Below are 22943 nucleotides of genomic sequence, written 5' to 3'. Positions count from 1 at the left end.
TGCCTTTGTATACAAGGCTCCTGGAGGAATTTTGCATTCTTGCACCTTGGACGGTGGGATTGTGGGAAACTAGGGAACTGTTGGGTCGTGCGGGTCTGCATGCAGCCGTGTGCGTCAGTAGCTTGGCGCCTTCCTCCTTTCAACAATCACAGCAAGCCATGTTGCCATGGCTTCACACTTACGCCCTCACTCTTTACCGCGTAGTAATGTAGCCGCTACTTTTCCTGCAGCTCTAATATGTAATTTTTCTTATACCGATGCATTCCTTCCTTAGGCCCTACCAGTACTGCCGCCTTTCCCATCGTAGCCGCAGTCATGCGCATCCCTCTCTTCCGCATCTGGTACTCGACCACGTACACGGCGATTCTCATCATCCTGCTCGTGTTCCTCGCCGTCACCCCTGCCGACACGATATACCAGTCGATTAAATCCAATGAAATCCAGAAGTTGTTCGTCATTGGCGGAGTCTATGTGCTCACGAGTCTGATTGTGTTGTTGATTTACTCGACGCGCATCTACACGAATAGGACCGTGCTTGCTGCGATACCGAAGAGCTATGTGCCGGTCGAGGAGGGAGAAGTCGGCAAAGGTGTGAGGAGGATGATAGTCAAGCATTTCAAGAGAAGTGCCGTTGTTGCGTGGGACAGCAGGCCGAGAGACCTCAGGGGGGAGGTCGAGGATGAAGATGAAGAGAAAGGGCAGCTTTCGCGCGCAGGAACGGCTGAGAGTAAGAAGGATAAAGAAAAGTCACACAAAAAGAAAGGCCATCACCACCATGCGCCCGATGCGACCATTATACCTGTCTCTCCAAAATCGCCGCCTTGGGGACATATTTCCCATCCTGGCTGGGCTTCTCCCTCTTCGCCGGACCTGCCTAACCTGCAATATTGGAGCGTTATCTGCGAGCTTCCTAATCTCATCGAGGCAAAAGCCGTCTCACTTGCGCCGCCCGACCCTGCGCTTGAGGAAAGCGCCCAGCAATACCCGGATAATGCACCGCCTCTACCAGATGCTCGAATCGTCACCCTGCTCCAGCGCCCACGTGCAATGGGTTTGCGCGAATACCTGTCCCGACTCGCAGAATTTGGACTACTGAACCCACCCTCGCTCGGCCCTGCATTCCTTGCCCAGTACGAATATGCGCGCTTCTCCACAACCAGCCTAACCGAAACACAATTCCGCGACCTCATGGCCATATTTGCAGAAGTCCTAAACGGTATGACAGAAGTAGATCCGGTCGTTATCGAGGAAGCACGCGCACTGGATGTGGAATCAGACACACGCAGTCTTGCGCCTACAGAATCCAGCATGGACTCGACCATCTCCTCACACTCGCACATGCCCTACCGTACACCACAACTCGACCGCAAATCCACCCTGTCTTCTCTCAACAGCTTCCTGTCCACATCAAGCAGCGACGCCTCTACACCGCACTCTCCACAAACCGTCCGCACCGCTCCCTCACGCCAGCACGAGCGCGGCTCCACCATCTACGGCACACCTTCGCAGCGCTCGCTCGCCGGCTCGGAATCCGAAACGGGATCCGTGGTTATCCATGCCCGCTCACGACGCAGCCCGAGCACCATTCTCCCGAATTCCAGTGAGAGCTCCCTGGGTTCCGCGGGCAGTGTTATACGCTTAAATTTGAATCCGAGTGAGGGCGAGTTGCCGTATCAGTATAATATCGACGGGGGATGAACGAGCGTATAAACTTGGGATGACCGATTTAATTACATTTGCACATACACACACTGGACACACTGGAAAAGTCGTGGGGTACGACCAGATACGCTTGGAGTTCAAGCATAGGCCAGAGAGAAAGAATGCGGCAGAGATGACACGCAGAGAGGAAGACGAGAAAGGAAAGCGAAAGAGGGGAACACGCAGTGCCAAGGTTGCGATGTGACGTGGAAGAGAGGAAAAAAACAAGAAGAAGCGGAAGAAGAAGAAAGAGGAGAAGATACCCACTGCAAGAAAGGCAGTCAGTAATCGGCACAAGAAATCGTGCCAGAGACACGCATATATACGCAGTCTCTCCAAAAAAAATCCCCCCCATCATTTTGCCATTCTACCCATTTTTTTTACCGGGAAGCAAAAGATGGGACACAATTACTAGATCTCAAGGACGCCGCGCAGGCAAAACCCCCCCCCCCCCCCCGACGCAAAAGTCCATTATTTATTTCACCCATAACTAGACTTTTCTTGTAACATAATTTTACTTTATGCATCATACGTCATCAGAACCGAAGAGAAAAAAAAAGTACTACACATATTCATATTTTCCATGGCTCGATCTTTGATTTTTTTTTTTTTTGCAAAGAAAGTTAATGTTTCAAGAAGAAGAAGAAAAAAACCAGATATATAGATTCGACATATACATATACATGACATCTAAATGAGGCATGGAAAACAACAAATCGTACAAGATATACCCTCACTCTCGCGGTCTAAGCTAACTTTGAAGGGGTTTTTCTTTGTTTCTTTCTTTCTTTCTTCATTCATCATCTTCGCATTTACTCAGCAACCCAGACGGCAGCCATACCCATACCGGTACCAATGCACATGCTAGTAACACCAATCTGTTGCTTTGTTCGCCTCAGCTCGGTGAGCAGAGTGCTGACTTGCCTGGCGCCAGTGACACCGAGGGGGTGACCAAAGGCAATAGCACCGCCCTTGGGGTTGATCTTCTTCATGTCGAGGCTAAGCTCGTTGATGCAGTAGAGGCACTGGCTAGCGAACGCCTCGTTGATCTCGTAGATGTCGACTTCGTTCTTGTTCAGGCCCGTCTTCTCGAGGACAACGGGGATGGCGGCGGCGGGACCGACACCCATCAGTAGCGGAGGTACGCCGACAATGGAGGCTTGGACGAACTTGCCAATGATCTTCTGGCCGAGACGCTCGGCTGTGCTGCGCTTCATCAGGAGCACGGCGGCGGCACCGTCAGAGATTTGAGATGCGTTACCGGCGTGGATGGAGCCGTCCTTGGAAAAGGCAGGGCGAATCTTGCTAAGAGATTCGGGGGTGATGCCTTGCCTGACGCCATCATCCTTGCTGACGGTAATGGTCTCCTCCTTGTCGGTCTTGGGGTTGGTCCACTTGACGGTCAAAGGAGCGATTTCCTCATCAAAGAGACCCTGCTTTTGAGCCTCGACGGCCTTTTGGAACGACGACGCGGCAAAGGCGTCTTGGTCAGCTCGCGCAATACCCTTGGCCTTTGCCATTTGCTCCGATAGCACGCCCATGGGTACCTTGCAGTTTGCGGCTTCCTTGTGGTTCTCGAGGAGCTCGGAAAACTCGGTGACGGCGCCAGGTCCGTATTGTGTGCTCATGCTCTCTGCGCCTGCGCCAATACCGACTTCAATCATGCCTGACTTGATTGCGTTGGCGATGTCGACGCATGCCTGGAGACCAGAGGAACATTGCCTGTTCAAGCTCTTGACTGCGGTCGTGGTAGGGAAGCCAGCAGCAAGAGCGGCAGCGCGGAACTCGGTTGCGCCACCACCTGGGGCGAGGACAGCACCGACAGCGATGTCCTCGACGAGCTTAGGGTCGATACCCGAGCGCTCGATGATGGCTTTGTAAGCGCCGTGGAGAAGGTCAGCTGCTTGTGTATCCTTGAAGCCTCCCTTTCCGCCCTTTGTGAAGGCTGTGCGGAGCGCGCAGGTTACAACAACCTATCAAGCATCTTGTCAGTATGTAGATTCTGGAAGAGGCGCTTGCCTCGTCACGCTGAAACCTGGTGTAACACTCACATCATCAGGCCTCTTCTCAAGCAGGTTCTTCCTTCCCTTGGATGCACCAGAGCTGGCAGAACCGCCGAGGAGATGACCCTCGACCTGCGTAAGGCGCTCTTGTACTGTACAGCAGCGCCGTCAGTATACCGTGTCAAAACCATGTCTTTGTGCATCAAAGCATACCTTTGTTGGGGGCTTGGTTTGCCATGTTGACGCTCGAAGACAATATGAAGACGAGAAGTGTGAGTTAGGAGATGGTAGAAGGAGGAGGAGGAGAGGGTAAGAGAAGGGAGGTGAGTAGAGAACAGACGAGAGAGGGAGAGAAGCTGGTGTATAGTCTTCTCGCGTTCGGCTCAATGCAATTAGGTCATTCGCCTCGCATTCGCCGAGGTAAGTACTGCTTTGGGTTAGTGTATTTGCGGGGGTCGTCATGCCTTCCGGGGAAGGTAGTTTTCACATGCTTTGGCAGAGAGTCGCAGGGATGGGCGGTCAGAACACACTTCACATGTCAGTCAGCGCATTGTTGCTTGCCATGTGCTCGGGTTTGTAACGTTCTTGGATATTTAGTGCGATGTTGCTGATGCAGATGAGATTTCTGGTTAGAAACACCACCTTTCAGCGCAGCCCCCAAGAAAAGACGTATTGTCAGATTTCAAGCCAACTACCAGGCCTAGCTATGCCTGCTATTCTCGAATCTAATTCGAGCCAAGTAAAGTGATACATGTAAGTTCGTGATATTTCGTTGCAGCCATTTGAAGCTGCTCTTACCCCGGAACGCCCTGCTCAAACACAACAATTTCTTGGCACACTAAGGAGTGCCCGACTTCATCGCTTACTATCAGCATCCTGCCACGGATTGTCCCTAACCTGTCTCTCCAGCTCATCTACGATACTACTCCTCTGTACCTCCTCGTAGCCTGGAGGTGGATCCGATGGCGGTTCAAAGTGCTCTTGCTGTGTCCGTGGGCTCGACAGCGAGCTCGATGCTGGTGGGCTTGAGGGTTCGGGCACCGCAATAACGGAACCGCCAACACCACTCATACCCCCGACTGCAGAGCTGTCCATTGGTGGGCTGGGTAGCGGGTCAGGTACTCTAGCGTGCTGTCGGCTCTCTTCGTAGGCTGGTAGATCGTCGAGATGCACGTTGTTCATGTTCACACCACCAACACCTCTGGTTCCATCCTGCACATCATCACCGCTCTCCCTCGCTATCTCGATGGCTTGCCGTAACCGCTCCTTCAATCGTTCGAATATGCTTGCAAAATCGAATGCACCGCCCTCTTTGAATTCCAGGACGAGGTCGAGCTCAGAATGCTGTGGAGGTATGCCGCCGCCTTGAACAGGCTGAATGATGGCTTCCCATTTATTTGCGCCGAACCATGGTGCTGTTACGCGCGAGTCTGCTACGTTGAGAATGGGAACGGCGAAGGATTGCAACTGTGGTGTTGGGTTGACGGGCAGATAGATCATCTACGATGTAAGTTAGCTCGACGATGGGGGCGGGCCAGGCCATGTTTGCCTGGCAAGGGAGGATGGATGTATCGTACTCGTCGGTTGGTGAGGAAGACGACGCCCGACTTGCATTGTTGCGAGTAAGATTCGCTCGGAGGGTGTCGGTGGCTGGTCTGCAATGAGAGTGTGGTTCGAGGAGGAGACTGGTACAGCGTCTGCTCGCCGGGGAGAGGGGTGTAGCCGCCATTCTCAGCGAGCATTACCCAGCTGGACTTGCGGTTAGACTTTGTCTTGCTGGTCATTTTCTCGGACCTAAAGCCCATGGTGCAGTGCTAGGGTGCGTTCTTGTGCCTCTGGTGCACGCTGTCCTAGGCTGGTACAGGGAAAGCCGTGGGGGAAGAGGGGCAGGCAGCAGCAACACCGTGCAAGAAAGGGCAGCGTTTACAACGACGACGATGACGACGATGATGATGATGACAGAGAGAGCGGAAAGGAGGAGAGAGAAGAGAAAGGCGTACTGACTTGACAGACATGGTCGAGACTCGTTGCTGGCTGCAAACTTGTTCGTGAATAGTTCGCCCACACCCAGCAGTGCCAATGCAAGCCTTCCTACGTGCACTAATAGTGCCTGCGCCCGCCCGGACGTCTTTCGGCCCGACGACCGCCTCCTATCAAACGTCGAGTTGTGGCTCCCGCGTGGATGCGAGTGATCTGTCTAGCGGCTGGTGTGGAGACGAACGGTGGGGTTGCTGCGCTCGATGGGTTGGCTGGGGTTGCTTGTCGCGGCGAGCGCGGTTGTCGCGAATGGCTGGTGTTGGCGGGTTGTGCGTTGGAGGGGGGGTGGGGGTTGTGGAAGTTGGGAAAGGCTGAGTAGTATGCGCATCTACAACAGCATATGTAATGTAGATATGCATCACGTCGGATACGGCACGTGGGACTCCCGGCGGCTATCGTCTTTCAAGGCACTGCAATTCTGCGTCTCCTGCAGCAGCTGCTGATGATCCCGTAAGACGCGCTTGCGTCACCCCCGAGGGCCCGTGGTGGGGGACTACATGGACTACATGGCCAATCAGAGCCTACGAGATCACACACCCATCGGGTGGCCAAGATTGGCATTAATGCACATTACTTACTTGTCGGACATACATATATGTAATATATGTGTATATGTATACATGCACGTGTATCTAAGCTTCTAAGAACGGTGATGCCCTCTCACCCCTGTCCAAAGCAGCAATTACAAAACCTTATCTCTATCCATCGTCCTCCCTCTCCGTCATTGTCCACCTCCTCTTGGGTCCCTGCCTATGCTCATACACGTCGTCGAGTTTTGGTGGACCCCAGAGTCCATGGCTGGGCTTAGGTGCCGCCTTTGCGCCCCAAAGACCTGTTGCGCTCACTGCACTCTGTTTCCGAGTAGCGGCGCTGACTAGGGGAGTCGATTTGTCGCCCACCTCCCTTTCTTCCTTTGAGTCCAACTTGGTAAGATGATTGGTTGAATCAGACGCGCCGTCTGCTTGTGGGATAGACTTCACGTCCTGTTCACTATAAGACACCCCGGCACTCGTAGCGCTAGTGGGCTTCGACCGTACTTGTTGATGTGCAGAATGGAGTCCCGTTTCTGCCTCTACAGCAGGCGTGCTCGCTCCTGACCACAGGCCTCCTGCAGGAGATGCAGCTCCACTCGTTGCACTCTGGATGAATCTTGAGTTCGACCCCGAGCTCATGGTCCGACGCATACTGCTCATGGAGCTGTTCCGGGTCCTATAGGGCTCACCAATTGAAAACGGTGTCTCAGAAGGAGTACTTGCAGTCGAGGATCCTGTAAATCGTCGACGATGGTCTAGCAATGGACTGGGCAACACAACTGGCGATTGTGCTTGTGCTTGCGCCTGTGCAGAAGGTGGTTTGGAAGGATCAACACCGGGCCGCAGATGGTCGATTGAAGCTGAGAGCTTTACCTCGTAAGTGTCCGGCATACCAGGATCCGCGACTGAAAGTCGTCGCTCGTGCAAAGTCGACGGTGCTGGTGTTTCCCTGGGCTCGTCCCTCCGGACTGCCATTGAGAGAGAAGCGAGGCCAATGTCCATGAGTACAGGCTGGTTAGTCATGGCTCCCAGGAGAGCGTTGCAACCAGCTCCATGAGTTACTAGAATCAACACAATCTCTTCCTCTTCCTCATCGGGCCCGGCTGAGCCATCGCTAAAATTCGGAAAGGGATCTGACTTTGTTTGTGACATGCGTGGCGGCGTCAGACGAAGCGGTTCTCGGAACATGAAACCTGGGAACTGGTTCTTGGGAGGTGCAGTGCCATGCGTCCTATACCATTGCAGCATACCCGCAAGACCTCTTCTGAAGCGCTTGTGCATTGTGCTCCATTCGTCACCAAACTGTCCGCCATCGCCCCAGTTTTGAGGTTCGCGCATACTGTCCCATTGGAAGTCGACTTGCACACAAGCCTCCTGCGCGTGAGCAACGTATCCACGCGGTATAGGATCAGCCGGGGAAACCGAGTAAGACGGGTGCGGGGGCTGGTAGATACGACTTGATGTACTAGTAGGACCAGGTGTAGGTGTAGGTGTAGGCGCCACGAGCGCTGAGACGGCTTCTCTCGGAACGGTGCCTGGTAGAGCCAACGGACCAGTGTAGCTGCTTGAACGTTCGCGCAAGGGCAGGGCCTGTGCCAAGCTGCTCATTCTTGCACCCTGTGCAGTATTGGCCGCAGTCTTGTTCCCTGTCCAGCCGCCTGGAAAATGACCCCTACTGCTATTTGGGTTGGGTTGTTCTTGAATGTAATCGCCTCGCCGTAGCAGATCCGCCTTTGCACCAGCTACCATCATGGTCGAGTTTGGAGGCGCTGTGATATCTGCGTAGTACTCGGGAGACAGCCACTCGCCCAAGAAGGCATCGATACGTAGCAGAATTCTCTCAGGCCCGGTATGAGGTTTGGGTAGGATCTCGAGGTTGGGGTCGGCGAGCGGTTCAAAGGTTCGAGGTTGCGATGATGTCGGTTTGGTACGTGGTGCTTTCGACGAGGAGCTCCCCAATGTGCTCTTCTTTTCCTTGGAAGGCGTCGGTATGCTGATTTCTGGTACGGTTGACGCCTGTACCTGCGAGATTCCCGCTGCCACTGCAGTACTTGTTTGGACGCATCTTAGAAACGGGCTCGAATGGATGATAATCTTTCGCTTCTTCTTCTTGGGGCGTTGGGCACCGCTTCCCTGTGCCTGGCCATCTTGCGAAATGGTCAGCTTGGCCAAGTCGGGCTGTGAGGGATCGTGGCTAGGAGAAGTCTTCGCTGCTTCTGCCTGCTGGCTGTCTCTCTCAATGAGCAATGCAGCTATGCGCTGGCCGAGTGCCTTTGCTTGCGACCAGCCGCCGTATGTAAGTGGGGGATCGTAGGGTGCAGGCGAGGTGAGATGCCATGACTTGTCAGCAGCATCCAGTCGGGCGCCGTGCCTGTGAAGGATGTTAGCGACAGGCTCGGAATGTGGAGCCGTGAATACGGTTGAGTCGGTACCTGGCAACAATTACTACTGCGGGACCTTTGGCTTTTGCCATGACGCGCTAAGAAAAGCCTCGCGTCTTGCGTGCAGCTGTTAGGAGCTGTCGAAATTGGATTGTTTAAGAGAAAAAAAAACAAGTCGAGGCACGACACAAGGAGAAACAAAAACTCCGGGACAAGGCAGACAATTGGGAGGGTTAGCACAGCAGTAGCGTAGCGGCAGCAACGGCGATTCTTGAAGTGATGATGTCGCGGTCCAGGGTCCAGCAGTTGGCCGAGTTGGCAAGCGGCGCAGGCCGGCGGGCGGGGCCTAGAATGAGCTTTTGGGCACATGACTACACCAACCTCCCGCCTAGTCCGATGCTTTCATCAAACTGCAGAAGGGTCGACCCCATGGGTTTTGATTGTAGAAGGATCGATCCGATTTTGATTCGGCAGGGACGAGCCACTAGACTACCTACTACTACCTGCTACACACGGGTATAACCTACTTACTACTTGCTGCCCTTGCCCTTATTAGATTTGTCACCCTTGTCCTTGCCAGATTTGTCACCTTTTCCTTTGCCATCCTCACATTTCTTTGCCTTTGCTATCCCCACCTTCGCCTTCGCCATCCTTGCCCTTGACCTTGCCATCGTCCTAGGGTTCGTCATCGTCCTTTCGACCTTTGCCATCCTCGCCCTTGCCTTTACCGGAACCCGACTTGGTCTTATCATCCTTTCCGGTGCCGTTGCTGTTGCCGTCGTCCTCGGTTTTGTTCGTGCCCGTAGCCGTCTCCAGCGTTTCAATGATACGCTGTAGCTGAGGAGTGATCGAATCGACAGCCTCGGCACAATGGTATGTTACAAACATGCACAACGAGTCATTGATTCGTTGCGCAGCATCTGCATCATCAGTATCTCCATATAGCTGCCACAGCCGGGCTGGTGATTCTGGCACTATATCATTGCCAGGCTCGTTTCTCAACGCCTTACTACGAGCAATGCTTCTGTCGCGGAGGCTTTTGAAAGCATTGATTCTGGCTTGAAGGAGCGCGGAGAAAGAACTCTGCGGGATCGAGGTCCTCCCGAGCCGCTTCATGAGCTGGCCCAAAAACCAAGCATCTCGATTCGCATCTTGATTCATTGCATAAGCTGCCGCAGGCCCAATGATGTTTTTAGCAAATGCTACGGCATGATCGATTGTGAAAACCGACGTGTCTTGAACGGCGCTGTACGCGGTCAACTTAGGCTGGGTAATCACGTTGTTTTTGATAGAGATGCGCTTAACAAGGGTATTCCATTCGCGTTGCCGTTGTTCGCCAGCCTTGACTGAGCAACGGAACTCGGGAAAGTAGAACACTTCAGCTTCGGGGACGTTGTACAGACTGTATATACCGTTTTCTGGCTTCAAGAGGACATACATCTTGGTCGGCCTGTCCTCAGGGTTGTTGAAGCACGGCGTTACTACCAGCAACGCGGTCGTGTCTTCGTCCATTTCTTCAGAATGGTCATCCTCTAGTTCCTCACCGCTTTCGAGAATTTTGCTTCCGGTATATCTTTCCGGGAGATCGAAGATAAGAATATGCTCGGTAGGCGGCTTAGTCCCTGACACTCCTAGCTGTTTGCCTTTTGCCGCTGGGAGATCTTTGTTCAATGTTATACCTACTAACACGATCGTAATCTGGCCTGGTTCGTAGTCCTCGGCTAGTTCTTGTTCGGTCAAGTTGAAGGAGTGACGAAAGAGCATCTCTTTATCGTCCTGCTTGGCGTCATTGACCACCTTCTTGTACAGCGTGGAGGAGAAAATCTCCCGCGCAGCAATGATCTGATTTGGCTGTCGGCCCGGTCAGTTGAAGCGGAGAGCATACCCGCGCGTGGTAAGGGCAACATCTTGGAGCTGGGCTTCTGCTGAGTCTGAGGTTCTCGCAGTCCGTATCTGGGCCATGGTGTCACGGCAGTCAATACACAACAAAGGGGATGTGTTGGAAAAGTAATGTTAGTTTTAGAAGAAGGAGCAAACAAGCCGATGGCGCTATGCGACGTACTGCCTCTCTTTTTTCTTCGTTTGCAAGGTGAAGGTAGCTTCTGCCTACAACTTCTCCAACGAGCAGTTCGACGACCCATCAAGTCCATGGAAACTGAGGCTAAAACCGGAGAGTAAATCGTGGTCTTTGCTATTTTGCTATCATAAATCTTCTAAATTGAATAGAATGTGCCACACTTTTACAATGTGCCATCATCGTGAATGTTTGATGCAAATGCCATCTGAGAAGATCTTACAGTGTCTAGCAAAGTATTCATAGAGCTAAAAAAAAAGAACCCCTTATGGCTTATGTACTACTGCAGATGCTTCCCCCTTTACTCCAAATACTCCCCATTCGTCTCCTTGTGAATAACATCAAACAACGGCTTTGCACTAAACCAGCCGGCCGGCGGTGTTCCAACCGTCTTATACGTATAAACCGCGTCTTCATCATCAATCTTAACCGTCTGGCCCCCTCGGCCCGCAGCCGCCGCATCCGCCGCGAGCTGCGCCTGACAACACTTTTCCAAGCTGACAAACCAAAACACGGCCTCCTCGATCGTCTGTCCCACCGTCAACAAGCCATGGTTCTGCAGTAAGGCAGCTTTTTTATCGCCCAGGCATTTGGCGATATTTTTCCCTTCCTCCGCCGCAAGCACGATGCCGTTGAACGACTCATACAGCACGTGGTCGTTGTGAAAAGCACAAGAGTCCTGGGTAATGGTATCGAGTTTGCGGCCGAGAGCGCAAAAGGCACGGCCGTAGATGGAATGCGAATGTGCTGCTGCTACGACATCGGGGCGCGCTGTGTGCACGGCGTGGTGGATCATGTATGCTGCTGTGTTGAGGAGGCGGCACTCGCCTCCGTCAATGACTTTGCCGTTTGCATCGACGAGAATCAGATCGGATGCTTTCATTAGACTGAAGGCTACGCCGAAGGGATTCACCCAGAAGGTCGTGGGGTCGACGGGATCCTATTGGTCGCGCGTTAGCAAACTATCCATATGGGGGGGGGGGAAGGAGTATTTGTTAGAGTTCAGGGACTAACTCTCAAAGTGATGTGGCCGGCTACACCCTCGTCAAAGCCATATTTGCCAAAGATGCGGAATGCAGCAGCGAGGCGGCCCTTTAGGTATGCGCGCTCCTTGAGTGGGTCGTCGAACTTGGGTGGTGCTGGGAGGCTGAGTTGCAATCCCTTTGCCTGTTTTTCGCTCAGGCCGGGCTCTAGGGGCGCAGCCGTGCTGGGTTTTGTTTGTTCGGGCTCAGTGGCGGACGGTGGAGACATGACGAGTGTGGATGCAGGAAACTATGTGGTGAAACTCGGATGAAAGAGAAGGAGAGTGCAGATGCAAAGACAGCGACAAAGCACAACAGAGTCGCGGTAGAAAGTAGAAATAAGACAATCGTGGAGTAATGGTGAAGCAGTGCCTTGACCGCAAATGCGAGCAAGTAGCCTCGGAACTACATAACACGCCCTTCCGAAAGCCGTGGTTGGTCGGGTCTGCTGCTATGGGGGAGTGCGGGGCGGGGCGCCCATCCATCTACGCATACACATACGCCTAGACGCGGGGTAATGAGCCTCCCTCCCGACCTGGCTGACGGTAATGGCCAGCCACGCCCCTCCCTCTGTCTGGCTTTTCTTACGCCATCGTCACGGCGACTATTCACTCGTTGCGAGCCAGACTGGAAATGCTGGGGAGCCGACATCCGAGGCCCGTGAATTGCCCTAGACTCAACAACACGCAGTCTCTCTCTTCCCGATACTCTACCATCTGGCTTCGAGCATAACAGTACCCAAGTATCAAGGCCCTCCATGTTGTTGGAGTCTGACATGTTATAGCGAATATGAGGGGGAACCCATGCTATCTTGTGAAAATAAAAGCCAGTATTCCCCGCATTCTCTGGTGTGCATTGCGCGTCCCTGTAGACAGGCATGCCATGTGTAAGTGCAAAAGCAACAAAAGAAACTGACTTCAAGGTACCGTACCAAAGTCTGCGAGCCTCCGTGCACGTGACGTGTCACCGGCAAACGACGACCACGTAGCAGTTAAGCTCAACACGCATTCGTCTTGTCGACGTAGTACCCCAGCCCTATAAGAAGCTTGGGGAACAGGTCGGTCAGTGGTAGCCAGGCAAGAATGTAGAGAATAGTAGGGGTAGGGGTCAGTTTGCAACATGTCAGGTAGCGAGTCCCAAACATTACCAGGTAAATGTTCGTAACACGTGCGTAGTGTACTTGTGTACAAAAGTTACACCGCAGTAGTAGAGCAAAACATGAACAAGCTAATGCGAGGCAATTAGATCATGCAAACGTCATTCCCATTTATGCCAGCATCGACTGTCACTTTCGCAATTGCATGCGCGCTTCGGTCGGATACACTCTGGTTGTTTCTGCAGTGCGTCAGTAAAATCATTGTCAGCATAGGTGTACTGAATAGTCATGGACCAATGCAAGATGCCATCATTCGTGGATCTCAAGTTCAAGGCTAGAATGGCTAGTTACCCAAGCAGACCCAGCCCTGATTCAAACGCAACCGGAGCAGCGCGGCTAGTCAGGTGCTCCACTTGGGTTCGAGAGAATGGAATGCAGGTGCATGTGCATACTGCAAGGACGAAGACGGAGGAGCCGATAAAGCGGGGGATGATGCTTATTGATCGCTGCAGACAGACTGCTACCGAAGCATCGATCATCACAGGCATGCCACGACACGCCCCGCTCTACTATCTCCATGGATACTGCACTGTCAGCACCCTTGCACTTTGTGTCTTGATAAGTGGACAGAACCGAGCAGCCTCACCCCTGTCCGTGTATATTGGCGCGGCTTGCCGCTCGGAAGAAGCAACCGACTGAGCGGCACTTGGCGGATCCCACCTCGATTAGCGTATGTTGAACAGGGGAAAGTGTGTTGAAGGGATGCAGAAATGCATGTTTGGTGCCCCTTTGGCATCTCAGCCTTGCACATCTGGTCTATTACAGCCACGCGTCTTTTGTTTTCTATTGGTCTAACGGAACATGGCCGCGAAATGACGGCTTGAACTGCAAACCGTGCCGCGTCATATCATTGCGCCCAATAAGCAACGGCTTGTCCGCCAAAGGGGACCAGGCGACAATTTGTTCAACAGCACGTGGGGGGGGGGGGGGGGGGGGATCGCGGGGGGAGGCGCCAAAGCCATGGAAGCACATGTCAATCAAAGACCTTTGTGACTATGGCCCTGGAGTTGTCTGCTGTTATACTTTGTGCTGATGCCCCCCGACCTTGAAAGCAATACGCAAGTTGGACACTGACAAGTGAACAGTGAGCAGGCGTACTGTATGCCGATGCGGGCAGGGGAAAAGCAAATCATAACTGAGGTTTCAGATGATGCTGGGGCAAGCAGACATGGCAATGGTTCGCGATGGCCGTATGCTCCGTGCTCCAGAGGCTGGCGGGTTTGCCGGGCAGCTCGATAAAGCATGTAGCACTCGCGGGATGACGATCTGAAAATGGACAGTGGCGTTGATGAGGCGCCAGATGCGGAATACTGCAGCATGGGCTGTCCTCGAAAAGTGAAGGTGTTATGCGCAGTCATTTCGAGGCAGCGTAAGAAATGCCGTCGAGTGGAGGCAGAGACAAGAGTGGGGGCTTGGGATCTGCAGCCAATGGAGCAGACAAGATGCATGACGTACCATGGAAGCCCGGCAAAAGCAACCTCAGCTCTCCTCTCCCTTGCTGCAACACCATGCCGCCGAATGGCGAGCTGACCTTCGCGCATCCCGTACATATACGGCCATATACGCCGCCCACGCCCCAGTTAGGACACCCTCCCGTCCGTCGTCTCCGACATGGCTTCATTGCAAACACAAAGAAAGAAATCCCAAGGCGAGGGTATGGTGTACGGAGCATCGATAAGCGAGCAGGTCCGCGGACTGGGAAGGCGGGTATTGCTTGAGAGAGATCAACTGCTGGGCTTGACCATTTCTCGCCTTAGCCAACTGCCCATCGATGATGCTGGCTGGTGATCGCGCTCGTGGCTGGCTCACGTCGGCGACAAAACGACCAAGCGACGGTCAGGGCCATCCCAGTCGTCACAGCGGGAGGTCCGTTCCTCGACCCGCAGATCCGCTTGGGGTTACCGATCACGACCCAATCTACGCTAGTGCCAGAGCGCTACAATTCGCCATCCACCAACGACAGCAGGGCGAGCCGGCTTCGTTTTTTTCCAAATCAGATGCACACCATGCCTCCCGGCTGTTCTTGGACTACGGCCATGTGCTCTTAGGTGTAGAGTGAGAGCATGCTGTGTCTCCGCCTTTGCCACTAGTGCACACCCACGTACACTGTGCATTTTTTTTACACCTCTCCCGAAACTATGTAGCAGGCCTCCAAACACCATCTACACCCTCTCTACCCCATTTGGTGTTTCATGTAACTGTTGTTTTGGTTACGTGGGCAAGGAGACGTCAGGACTGAAGCCATCAAGGCAGTGTTTTTGCAGACAGCTGTATCCTAACAATAGTCTCGCCCATCCATGTATTGATATCCAATATGAACCGTCAAGGGTCATACTTACGCCATTGTCACATTTTGGTAGAACCACGAAAATTATCGGGCTCCACATATGTAACCCTGCCTACCACCTTGTGTGCTTGGTTGCTTTGCCGGGCTGAGCCTGCAACGGAACATGCGCCGCACCCCACACCTGGACGATAGGTGGGTTTGGCATAGAGACTGAGACCATCTGTACGCGCCAATGCTGTATATCACGCACAGAAGGAACGCCAAGCTTATTACCTCCATCCTGATGTAGGGATCGACGGCCTGAATTGTCAGCTCAAGCCACAATGGGTACCCTGGACATACCTTCATCCTAGGACTAGCTGAACTAGCTGCCATGTGAACCAGGAAGAATCCACTGGGAATGCTGCGGGAGCTGCAGTCTGAGATTACAGCCCGATGGTCAATGCCATGCAAGCAGACATGCCCCGCTTGATAGCTGTAGAGCATCATGTTTTAAAGAGACTGCCTGCGCTCCGGACACTGAGCTTTCTGTGTTCCAATCCACATGCTGCATCTATTCAGTGAGTACTCCCTGGTGTGAGCCCCTCAACAATTGATTCTGATATCCATCTGCAAGAAAAGCAGAAAAAGAAGCGCTCCCAACAGTCACCCGACAACACTCAGCATAGAGATAGAAGTAGTCCATCTATCTCCTCCATTGACTCCGGCCCTACTTCGCCTTTGCAAATTCCTGCTCGACTCTCACCATCCCGATCCCAATCAACAAAGGGATTACCATCTCCTCCCGAGATTAGCTATTCTACCTCTACTGTACCAACACTGCAGTCTCAACCCTCATCACAGTCTCTGAGAAGCCCAGCGATAGGACCACAACGTCCCTTGCCACTTCAAGAGCCAACAGTAATTGCTCCGTCATTGACTGTTGATACTAGCCCTGCATCACCCCCAGCTGCAGGCTCTAGATCTGTTACACAACCATCTCAGCAACCTCTCGTGTCAGAAAGCCCGCAACCTGCTCTACCGCGCCGGTTTTCGGTGAGCTCTAATCTTTCAACACAATCCTCAATCACCTACAGCACACCGCCACCTTTTCGGCCTAGCATCATGTCTCTCAGACTCTCTGCTTCTTCCGGAAAGCTGAACGGAACCAACGGAGCAAGTGTACTCTCCCCAACAGAGTCGCCTGGGGCGCTCTTCCGCACCAAAGGGCGCTTGTCGTCTTTTGCCTCTTCTCGCGCCACAAGCGGGAACTTTGGCTCAATCAAATCCCCCAAGAAGCGTCTCGGCAGTACTGGCAACTACCAAAATTTGTTTGTCCAAGAGTCTGCGGCAGCTTTGACTGACCGTAGCAAGAAGGCGCTGGGCATTGCGCATGAGAACATCCGTGATGTTACTTATGTCTCTTTTCTCGAGTGGATCAGGTCCGAGCGACTGACCACACTCCCGCACAAGGGCAGCCGATGGGACAGAGTCTTGATTCGCGCCCTTTATTTTGCAGAGCAACTTCACAAGTTCGAACAGGCCATCCAGCCGTTTGCTCACAACAGTGCCTCTGCTGCCATTGTTGGTTATGGCCACGCACAACTGCTTCTTGAGCTCAGCCACCACAACTCTGAAGCTTTGGACAAGGCATTCTCAATCTTCTACAAGTTTGCCATGTCCTTCCACTCGGTGTTGCACCGTTCCGAGTTGTTGGCCGCGAGCCCTGAGATCCGCGAGCAGATTTGCCTCCTCTACGCAGATCTTATCAGCCTCGTAGTCGATGTCGGCATTCAATTCTACTACGCCGCCAAGGGTATGTCGTCCAACTCTACTAGCCTGGACATCTTTGAGCAATTTGGCGATACGATCGAGTCATTCCGTACCCGCCAGAACACTGTGATTGAACTCATCTGGCAATCCCAAATCGAAAACGAAGTTTTCGAAGAAGGAGAATCCATTGATGTTCAGCATCTGAGCCGATGGCTGGCTTCTCAGGATCGAGTGATTGCAGCAATCACCAGAGATCATGAGACATATGTGGACAACCAAGCAGTAAGTACAAGACTGAAATCTGATACAGAACAAACACTTACTCGATGCGTTTCAGGAGTTTACTTGCCTGTGGTTCAACAAGCACTTGACGAGGTTTTTCCACAGCCAAAACCGCATCTTCTTGGTCACCGGCCAATCGGGTGCTGGTAAGACTACCCTTGCTGGATCCATCGTTGAGCGTCTGCAACGGCCCATGAACCGCCAGCAGTACGATACATTGTTCTGTTCCCTCTCTCCGGATATTCCAACCGCTGCGACCTCGCTGGCAGTTGTGAAGTCTCTGCTCTTCCAACTGCTAAACCTGCGCATTGGCAATATGAACATGTACTGGGCGCTTTTCCGCGCCTATAACCAATGCCGAAACTGTGAAGATGTCAAGACTTACGAAGAGTATCTTTGGCAGGCATTGACAGAGGCCCTTCAGCACCCTGCTGCTGGCTCCAATGAGCTTGTGATTGTAGTCGACGGTCTGGATGAGATCGCTGATTCCAAGAGCGCCTCCGTCCAAGCCCTGGGTGGCTTCAGCTCGACAGGTCTTCTAGAGAAGTTGGCCAAGGTTACGAAGCAGGGTCGCGGCGTAAGACTGATCACAATGTCTTCTTCTGTGAAGCTCTCATCTCCATCCATGGGCATCCAGCATGAAATCACACGCGACGATGTTCGGGATGACTTACACGCTGTTGCCCTACGGTCGTTGATCCACAACCATTACTTCCATGGCCAACGCGCTCTCGAGCAAGAACAACTGCTGGATCGGGTTATCCAAATTGCCAACGGGTCATTCTTGCAGCTATCATTGATCTGTGAGCTACTCAATGGCCAGAAATCCCCTGATGCCATGAGCAAGGTCATCAGCGGTCTGGAGACTTCCAAACCTACAGTCTCGGACCTGATTGTGACTCTTTTCAAACAGCTGAACCCCAGCAATGATGCAAAGACCATGCTATCGTGGGTCCTGGCTGCTGAGCGTCCCCTCACCATCGACGAGATTCGCACTCTGTTCTCTGTCGATGTCCAGCGCGGAACTATCTCTGACAAGGGAGTCAACGTCAACGAGATGTTCAGGTCTCTGGAGCCGCTATTCACTCTGCACCAGCGTATTGTGCGATTCAGGCACCCTGTGATTCACTCCACTCTCCACGATCTGGCCGAAACTGGCAAGGTTTCTATTCCACTAGAGCATAGTGAGACGGATTTGCTCCTTAGAGTCCTGGCTTACACCAAATCTGTCCTCAAGGACAGCAGGAGCGAGCCGACTTTTGACATCTCCGATCCATCGACACCAGACAACCTGTTTAAGCAATACCGCTTCCTTGAGTACGCAGTCAGGTATTGGGTCTTGCATTTGCAACAGTCCCCTCTGGCCCCCAAATCGAATGGGGAGTTCAAGCCGACTGCTGAACTCAAGAAGGTCTTCCCGGAGACGACAATGCTTGCCATTTTGGAATCAAACTGCTGGAACTTGCAGCTCCCGATCCCTCAAGTACTTGAGCTTCAAAGGACAGTTGGTAACGTGCGTGAAACGCTCTTCACCAGGAACCATCCCGCCGTTCTCCAAACCTACCTAGCAATTGCAACAAGCTACATGATGGTTTCCAACACTACCCAAATTGCGAAGTACCTGTACATCTGTACCATCATCAGCAAAGAGACTTTGTCGCCCATCCATCCATTGACTGTGGAATGTGCCACTCAATTTTTGAGCATCACAGAGACGCAAACCTCCTCCACAAGGACCGAGATCATGACAAACCGCGAACAGATTTTGAAGGTTCTCATCACATCTTATGAGACGCAATATGGTAGCTCTTCTGAGCTTGTCATCAAGACTCAACACCGTCTTCAACAGCTGTACGAATCAATCAACGAGAAGGAAAATTCGCTCAAGATTTACCGATTGATTCAGCTCCATGGCTCTGGACCAAACCAATCCACTGATGATCACTGGGAGAATGGAGGCGTTCGAATCAAGCATATCCAGCGTCATGACGATGTTGATCTTCACGGCTCTATCCTCGACAGTGACGAGATCGAGGAGGAGGCTGCCATGGTCATGACCATCTCTTCAATCGAGTCACTGCTCAGCGTAATCCAGCAGCACCTTCACCGTAAGGAGTTTCAACAGGCGGAGAGAATGTACGTCGAGCTCTGGATGGAAGTTTCTTCCAAGTGTCGCACTGTCATGGGCATTGAGTGGCACGAAAAGAACATTGACATTGCCACCTCGTACTCCCAGTTTTTGAAGAACCAAAAACGAAGCAGCGAGTCTACGGCAGTCCTTTCGTCAGTCTGGCAGCAATACGAGGCTCACCAGCTCTCTTTCTCAGAGAACATTGTCTCGCGACTTACGCACGTGGCCAAGGAGATGAGAAGCATGAACGCACACGCTCAAGCACTCTCGATCTTCAAGTTTGCAAGCTCCTACTACCAGAGTGTGAACCGCCAGGAATCTCAAGCTTCCCTTGAGGTCCGCCAGCAGCTGTCTCAGACCTCTAGCGAACTCGTTCAGCACAGCCTAGCCAGCTCTAGTTCTGTGACAGAAACTACAACGACAATTTCTGAATCTGTGTTCCAGGACGTGTTCTTCACCACCATCTCGAGCTCGAAGACGCTTGATTCAAGCACGATTGCTCTTTCCAAGAAGCTCACAGCTCAGTACATGGCAAAGAGCGATTATACCGCAGCTATCAACGTCATTCACGCTACTTTGAAGCGCACCTGGTCTTCCTTCTTGGCAAGCTCCATTCATGACGTTACCATGGCCACATCATTCCTCCAAGAATCAGTCGAACTGGTCGAGCGACTTGCAGAGTGCTATCTACAGAGACGACAGCTGGACAAAGTCGATGACGTGTACAACCGCCTTTTCCGCGCTGTCCTTGTCACGGAAAAGATTGACCAAGCCATCTTTGACAAGTCAAAGAACCTCTTGATCGACTTCTACGACAAGCACGGCTATGTAGATAAGGCTATCAGTATTTACCAAGAGATCCTGGTTGTATACCGTGCACGACTTGGTCAAACGCACGAGAAAACTATCCAGACTCTATACCTTCTGGCTCAGAGATGTCGCGCTCACCCCAGAAACCATGGATACTGGCTTGACTATTACCTGCAGATTCTGGTTGCGCTGAACAAAGAGTCCGAAATTTGCCACAAGAATGCGTTGGATGCTTTGCAGGTGGTCACCGTGACATACTGGGAAGATCGTCGCTATGCGGAAGCTGTGACCTTCTACAAGGTGCTCTGGAACACTTTTGTTCGACAACACAAGGAGCACAAGGTCTTTACCGATACCAAGTTTGTTGAGACGCTGTACGAGCGATACTACCAGTGTCTTGAGGAGACAAAGGCCACCTGGTCTGATCTGTACAAGGTCACCAAGGAGTACCGCGAGACTTCTACTGCAGTCTTCGGCGCTGAGTCTACTATCGCCGTCAATGCAACCCTCTCGCTCGCTCAAGTTGCCCAGAGCAGCGAGCAGCATATGTCCGAGGCAATTTCTCTCTACGAGGCCGTTTCGCAGTCTGGCAAACAAATCACCACAAGGACTACAGTTACTGAGATCAACAACTCATTGTCGTCACTCTACCTGAAGCAGATGCACTCGACATCCTCCACCAACCTTAAGGCTGAGACTATCTCACGCGCCTTGACGATTAGCGAATCGCACTTCCAAGAGGCTACCCAGAAGTACGGCTACAGCCACGAGTCTTCGCTTACCAGCCTGAAGGAGCTTGCGACTCTCTACTCGCGTCAGCAAAAGACAGATGTTGCAGTCAAGCAGATTTCAAAGGCTGTCTCTGAGATCGTCACTAAGGAGACCTCCTCGCAGAAGCAAATGGAGTCTGCTGCTTCCATCGCTTCTACCATGCAAGCCATTGGCCAGAGCAGCACCGCGTATGCTATGGTTCAGGAAATGCATCGCCAAATTTGTGCCAAAGACTCTAGGAATGCATCCAAGTGGTTATTTGATCTGACCAAGACTGGACGCACTTCTCTTGCTTTCCTTGCGTCGCTCCAATACCATCTCAGAAAGGATCTCAGCATCACCTTCTCAGAAATCTATGCTGACCTAACCATGGAGTACATCTACTGGGTCCAGTTCCACCAGACGCTCCAGAACAACGAGAGTCTGACAAACATTCTTCTTGCTGCTGCCCCACTCCGATACTATCTCCGCCGCAACGACAACAAGGATATGATCTCGGTTGTCGAGGACCAGGCTGTTGATCTCTTTGTCAAGCGTGATGCTCAGGACTTGAAGGACTTTAGCAAGGAATCTCCTCGCATCTTCATCATTGGTATTCTCGACTACCTCGGTAGTGGCCGCAACAAGGACTTCATTCGCTCCGTCATTCTCTCCAGCAACCGAAGCGTCAGCCAGCTTACCAAGGAGAAGAAGTTCCGCGAGGCATACGACATTGCCACTCTCGGCTTCCTCTTTGCTAACAAGCACGATGGTTACAACGGCCCACGAGCTATCGGCATGGGCTTTAAGCTTGCTTCTCTCCTCGTCGGCCGTGACAGCAACGAGAAGTGTCCTGATGCTGCTCTGCGCAAGAAGATGCTCGCCCTATCCAACCGTATCGTCAAGCAAATCCTGGAAATCTGCAAGAACCTCAAGATCAACTTTGCTCACATCCAGCTGTACGAACTGAGCCAGCTCTCCGCGCTCCTCGGCGAACAAGAAGACTACGAGACCCTCGAATGGCTCCTCACCACCCTCTGGCAAACCCGCGACGCCCAACGCTCCTGGCCCGCCGAAGTCCTGCTCAACCTGGGCCGGCGCCTCATCTGCGCCCGCTACATGGGCGGCCACCCCGTCAAAGCCATCCGCCTCGCCGAAGACATTGCCTACAACATGCGTCGCGCCCACGGCCCCCGCGCCCCCGTCACAATCGAAACCTACGAGCTCCTCGCCCAACTCTACACCTCGACCGGCCAGCACTACCAAGCCCAAGCCGCCAAGGGTGAAAAAACCGCAAGCATGGCACAAGACTGCTTCAAAAAAGCCATTCTCGTCCACGAAGACCTCCTCCGCATCCTCGTCAACACATCCTCCAACTCCGCCTCTACCGCCGCTCAAGACAACGAAGACGATGACGACGACGACGACGAAATGGACACCACCGCCCAACTCCTCGCGCGCGAGGGCATCAACGTCAAAACCGCGCCCAACACCCCCGGCCCAGACTCCATCGACGCAAGCACAATGGACCACGCCGCCACAGCCCTCAAGCACCTGCACCTCCTCAAGCTCGCCTACCAGCGCTACGGCGCATGGCCCAAATCCCACGCCGAGTACGAGCGCCTCAACGCCCTTCTCTTCCGTGTCTTCGGCCCCGATCCAAAGTGGAAGGGCGCAGAGGGCATCGAGAAGTGGGATGCCAAGCCGTTTGGTGCGGGCAAGGCAGAGTCGCAGGAGGGAGGGTTCAAAGGGGTTGAGGACTGGACGTTTGGGAGCGATGACTTGGTCATGGGACGCGTCCAGCAGAGGCAGTTGACGGTTGGGTCGCCCGTAATGGGGAATGGAAGTATGGTTCGCATGTAAGAAAGAGAAGAGCAGAGAGAGAGAGAGAGAGAGAGAGAAGTGATGTGTAGGATGAAAGGGGTGTATGATTGTTAATGAGTAAATCGGTGTTTTTTTTTGGGATACTTGTAGCGTTCCGTTTCGCTCGTTTCTTTTTTCTTTTCCTTGGATGTTCATTAGTC

The 22943-nt window shown here is 52.8% G+C and overlaps 8 protein-coding genes across 8 annotated transcripts; 3 read left to right on the top strand and 5 right to left on the bottom strand.

The window, feature by feature from the left end:
• Positions 1-315: 315 nt before the first annotated feature.
• Positions 316-1698, top strand: COCMIDRAFT_5010 (uncharacterized protein; the record flags this gene model as incomplete). Its single annotated transcript, XM_007689421.1, has 1 exon — positions 316-1698. One exon carries the CDS (start codon positions 316-318, stop codon positions 1696-1698), a length of 1383 nt encoding a protein of 460 aa, XP_007687611.1.
• An 815-nt stretch (positions 1699-2513) lies between these two features.
• Positions 2514-3942, bottom strand: COCMIDRAFT_94440 (uncharacterized protein; the record flags this gene model as incomplete). The annotated part of the gene is made up of 3 exons (XM_007689457.1): positions 2514-3674; positions 3753-3856; positions 3918-3942. 3 exons carry the CDS (start codon positions 3940-3942, stop codon positions 2514-2516), a joined length of 1290 nt encoding a protein of 429 aa, XP_007687647.1.
• A 617-nt stretch (positions 3943-4559) lies between these two features.
• On the bottom strand, positions 4560-5488 carry COCMIDRAFT_36474 (uncharacterized protein; the record flags this gene model as incomplete). The annotated part of the gene is made up of 2 exons (XM_007689439.1): positions 4560-5204; positions 5282-5488. 2 exons carry the CDS (start codon positions 5486-5488, stop codon positions 4560-4562), a joined length of 852 nt encoding a protein of 283 aa, XP_007687629.1.
• A 951-nt stretch (positions 5489-6439) lies between these two features.
• COCMIDRAFT_5007 (uncharacterized protein) lies at positions 6440-8747 on the bottom strand (the record flags this gene model as incomplete). Its single annotated transcript, XM_007689420.1, has 2 exons — positions 6440-8645; positions 8707-8747. 2 exons carry the CDS (start codon positions 8745-8747, stop codon positions 6440-6442), a joined length of 2247 nt encoding a protein of 748 aa, XP_007687610.1.
• Positions 8748-9330: 583 nt separating this feature from the next.
• COCMIDRAFT_5006 (uncharacterized protein) lies at positions 9331-10617 on the bottom strand (the record flags this gene model as incomplete). Its single annotated transcript, XM_007689419.1, has 2 exons — positions 9331-10506; positions 10561-10617. The coding sequence occupies 2 exons, from the start codon at positions 10615-10617 to the stop codon at positions 9331-9333; spliced, it is 1233 nt and encodes a 410-aa protein (XP_007687609.1).
• Positions 10618-11030: 413 nt separating this feature from the next.
• On the bottom strand, positions 11031-11980 carry COCMIDRAFT_5005 (uncharacterized protein; the record flags this gene model as incomplete). Its single annotated transcript, XM_007689418.1, has 2 exons — positions 11031-11669; positions 11744-11980. 2 exons carry the CDS (start codon positions 11978-11980, stop codon positions 11031-11033), a joined length of 876 nt encoding a protein of 291 aa, XP_007687608.1.
• A 1155-nt stretch (positions 11981-13135) lies between these two features.
• COCMIDRAFT_26036 (uncharacterized protein) lies at positions 13136-13546 on the top strand (the record flags this gene model as incomplete). Its single annotated transcript, XM_007689424.1, has 1 exon — positions 13136-13546. One exon carries the CDS (start codon positions 13136-13138, stop codon positions 13544-13546), a length of 411 nt encoding a protein of 136 aa, XP_007687614.1.
• A 2752-nt stretch (positions 13547-16298) lies between these two features.
• On the top strand, positions 16299-22782 carry COCMIDRAFT_5004 (uncharacterized protein; the record flags this gene model as incomplete). Its single annotated transcript, XM_007689417.1, has 2 exons — positions 16299-17228; positions 17284-22782. 2 exons carry the CDS (start codon positions 16299-16301, stop codon positions 22780-22782), a joined length of 6429 nt encoding a protein of 2142 aa, XP_007687607.1.
• Positions 22783-22943: the final 161 nt, after the last annotated feature.

This window comes from Bipolaris oryzae (assembly GCF_000523455.1).
Source record: "Bipolaris oryzae ATCC 44560 unplaced genomic scaffold scaffold_58, whole genome shotgun sequence".
Classification (NCBI taxonomy): Eukaryota; Fungi; Ascomycota; class Dothideomycetes; order Pleosporales; family Pleosporaceae; genus Bipolaris; species Bipolaris oryzae.
The sequence above is the reverse complement of the archived record's forward strand: the minus strand, read 5'-3'. Positions and strand labels throughout refer to the sequence as shown.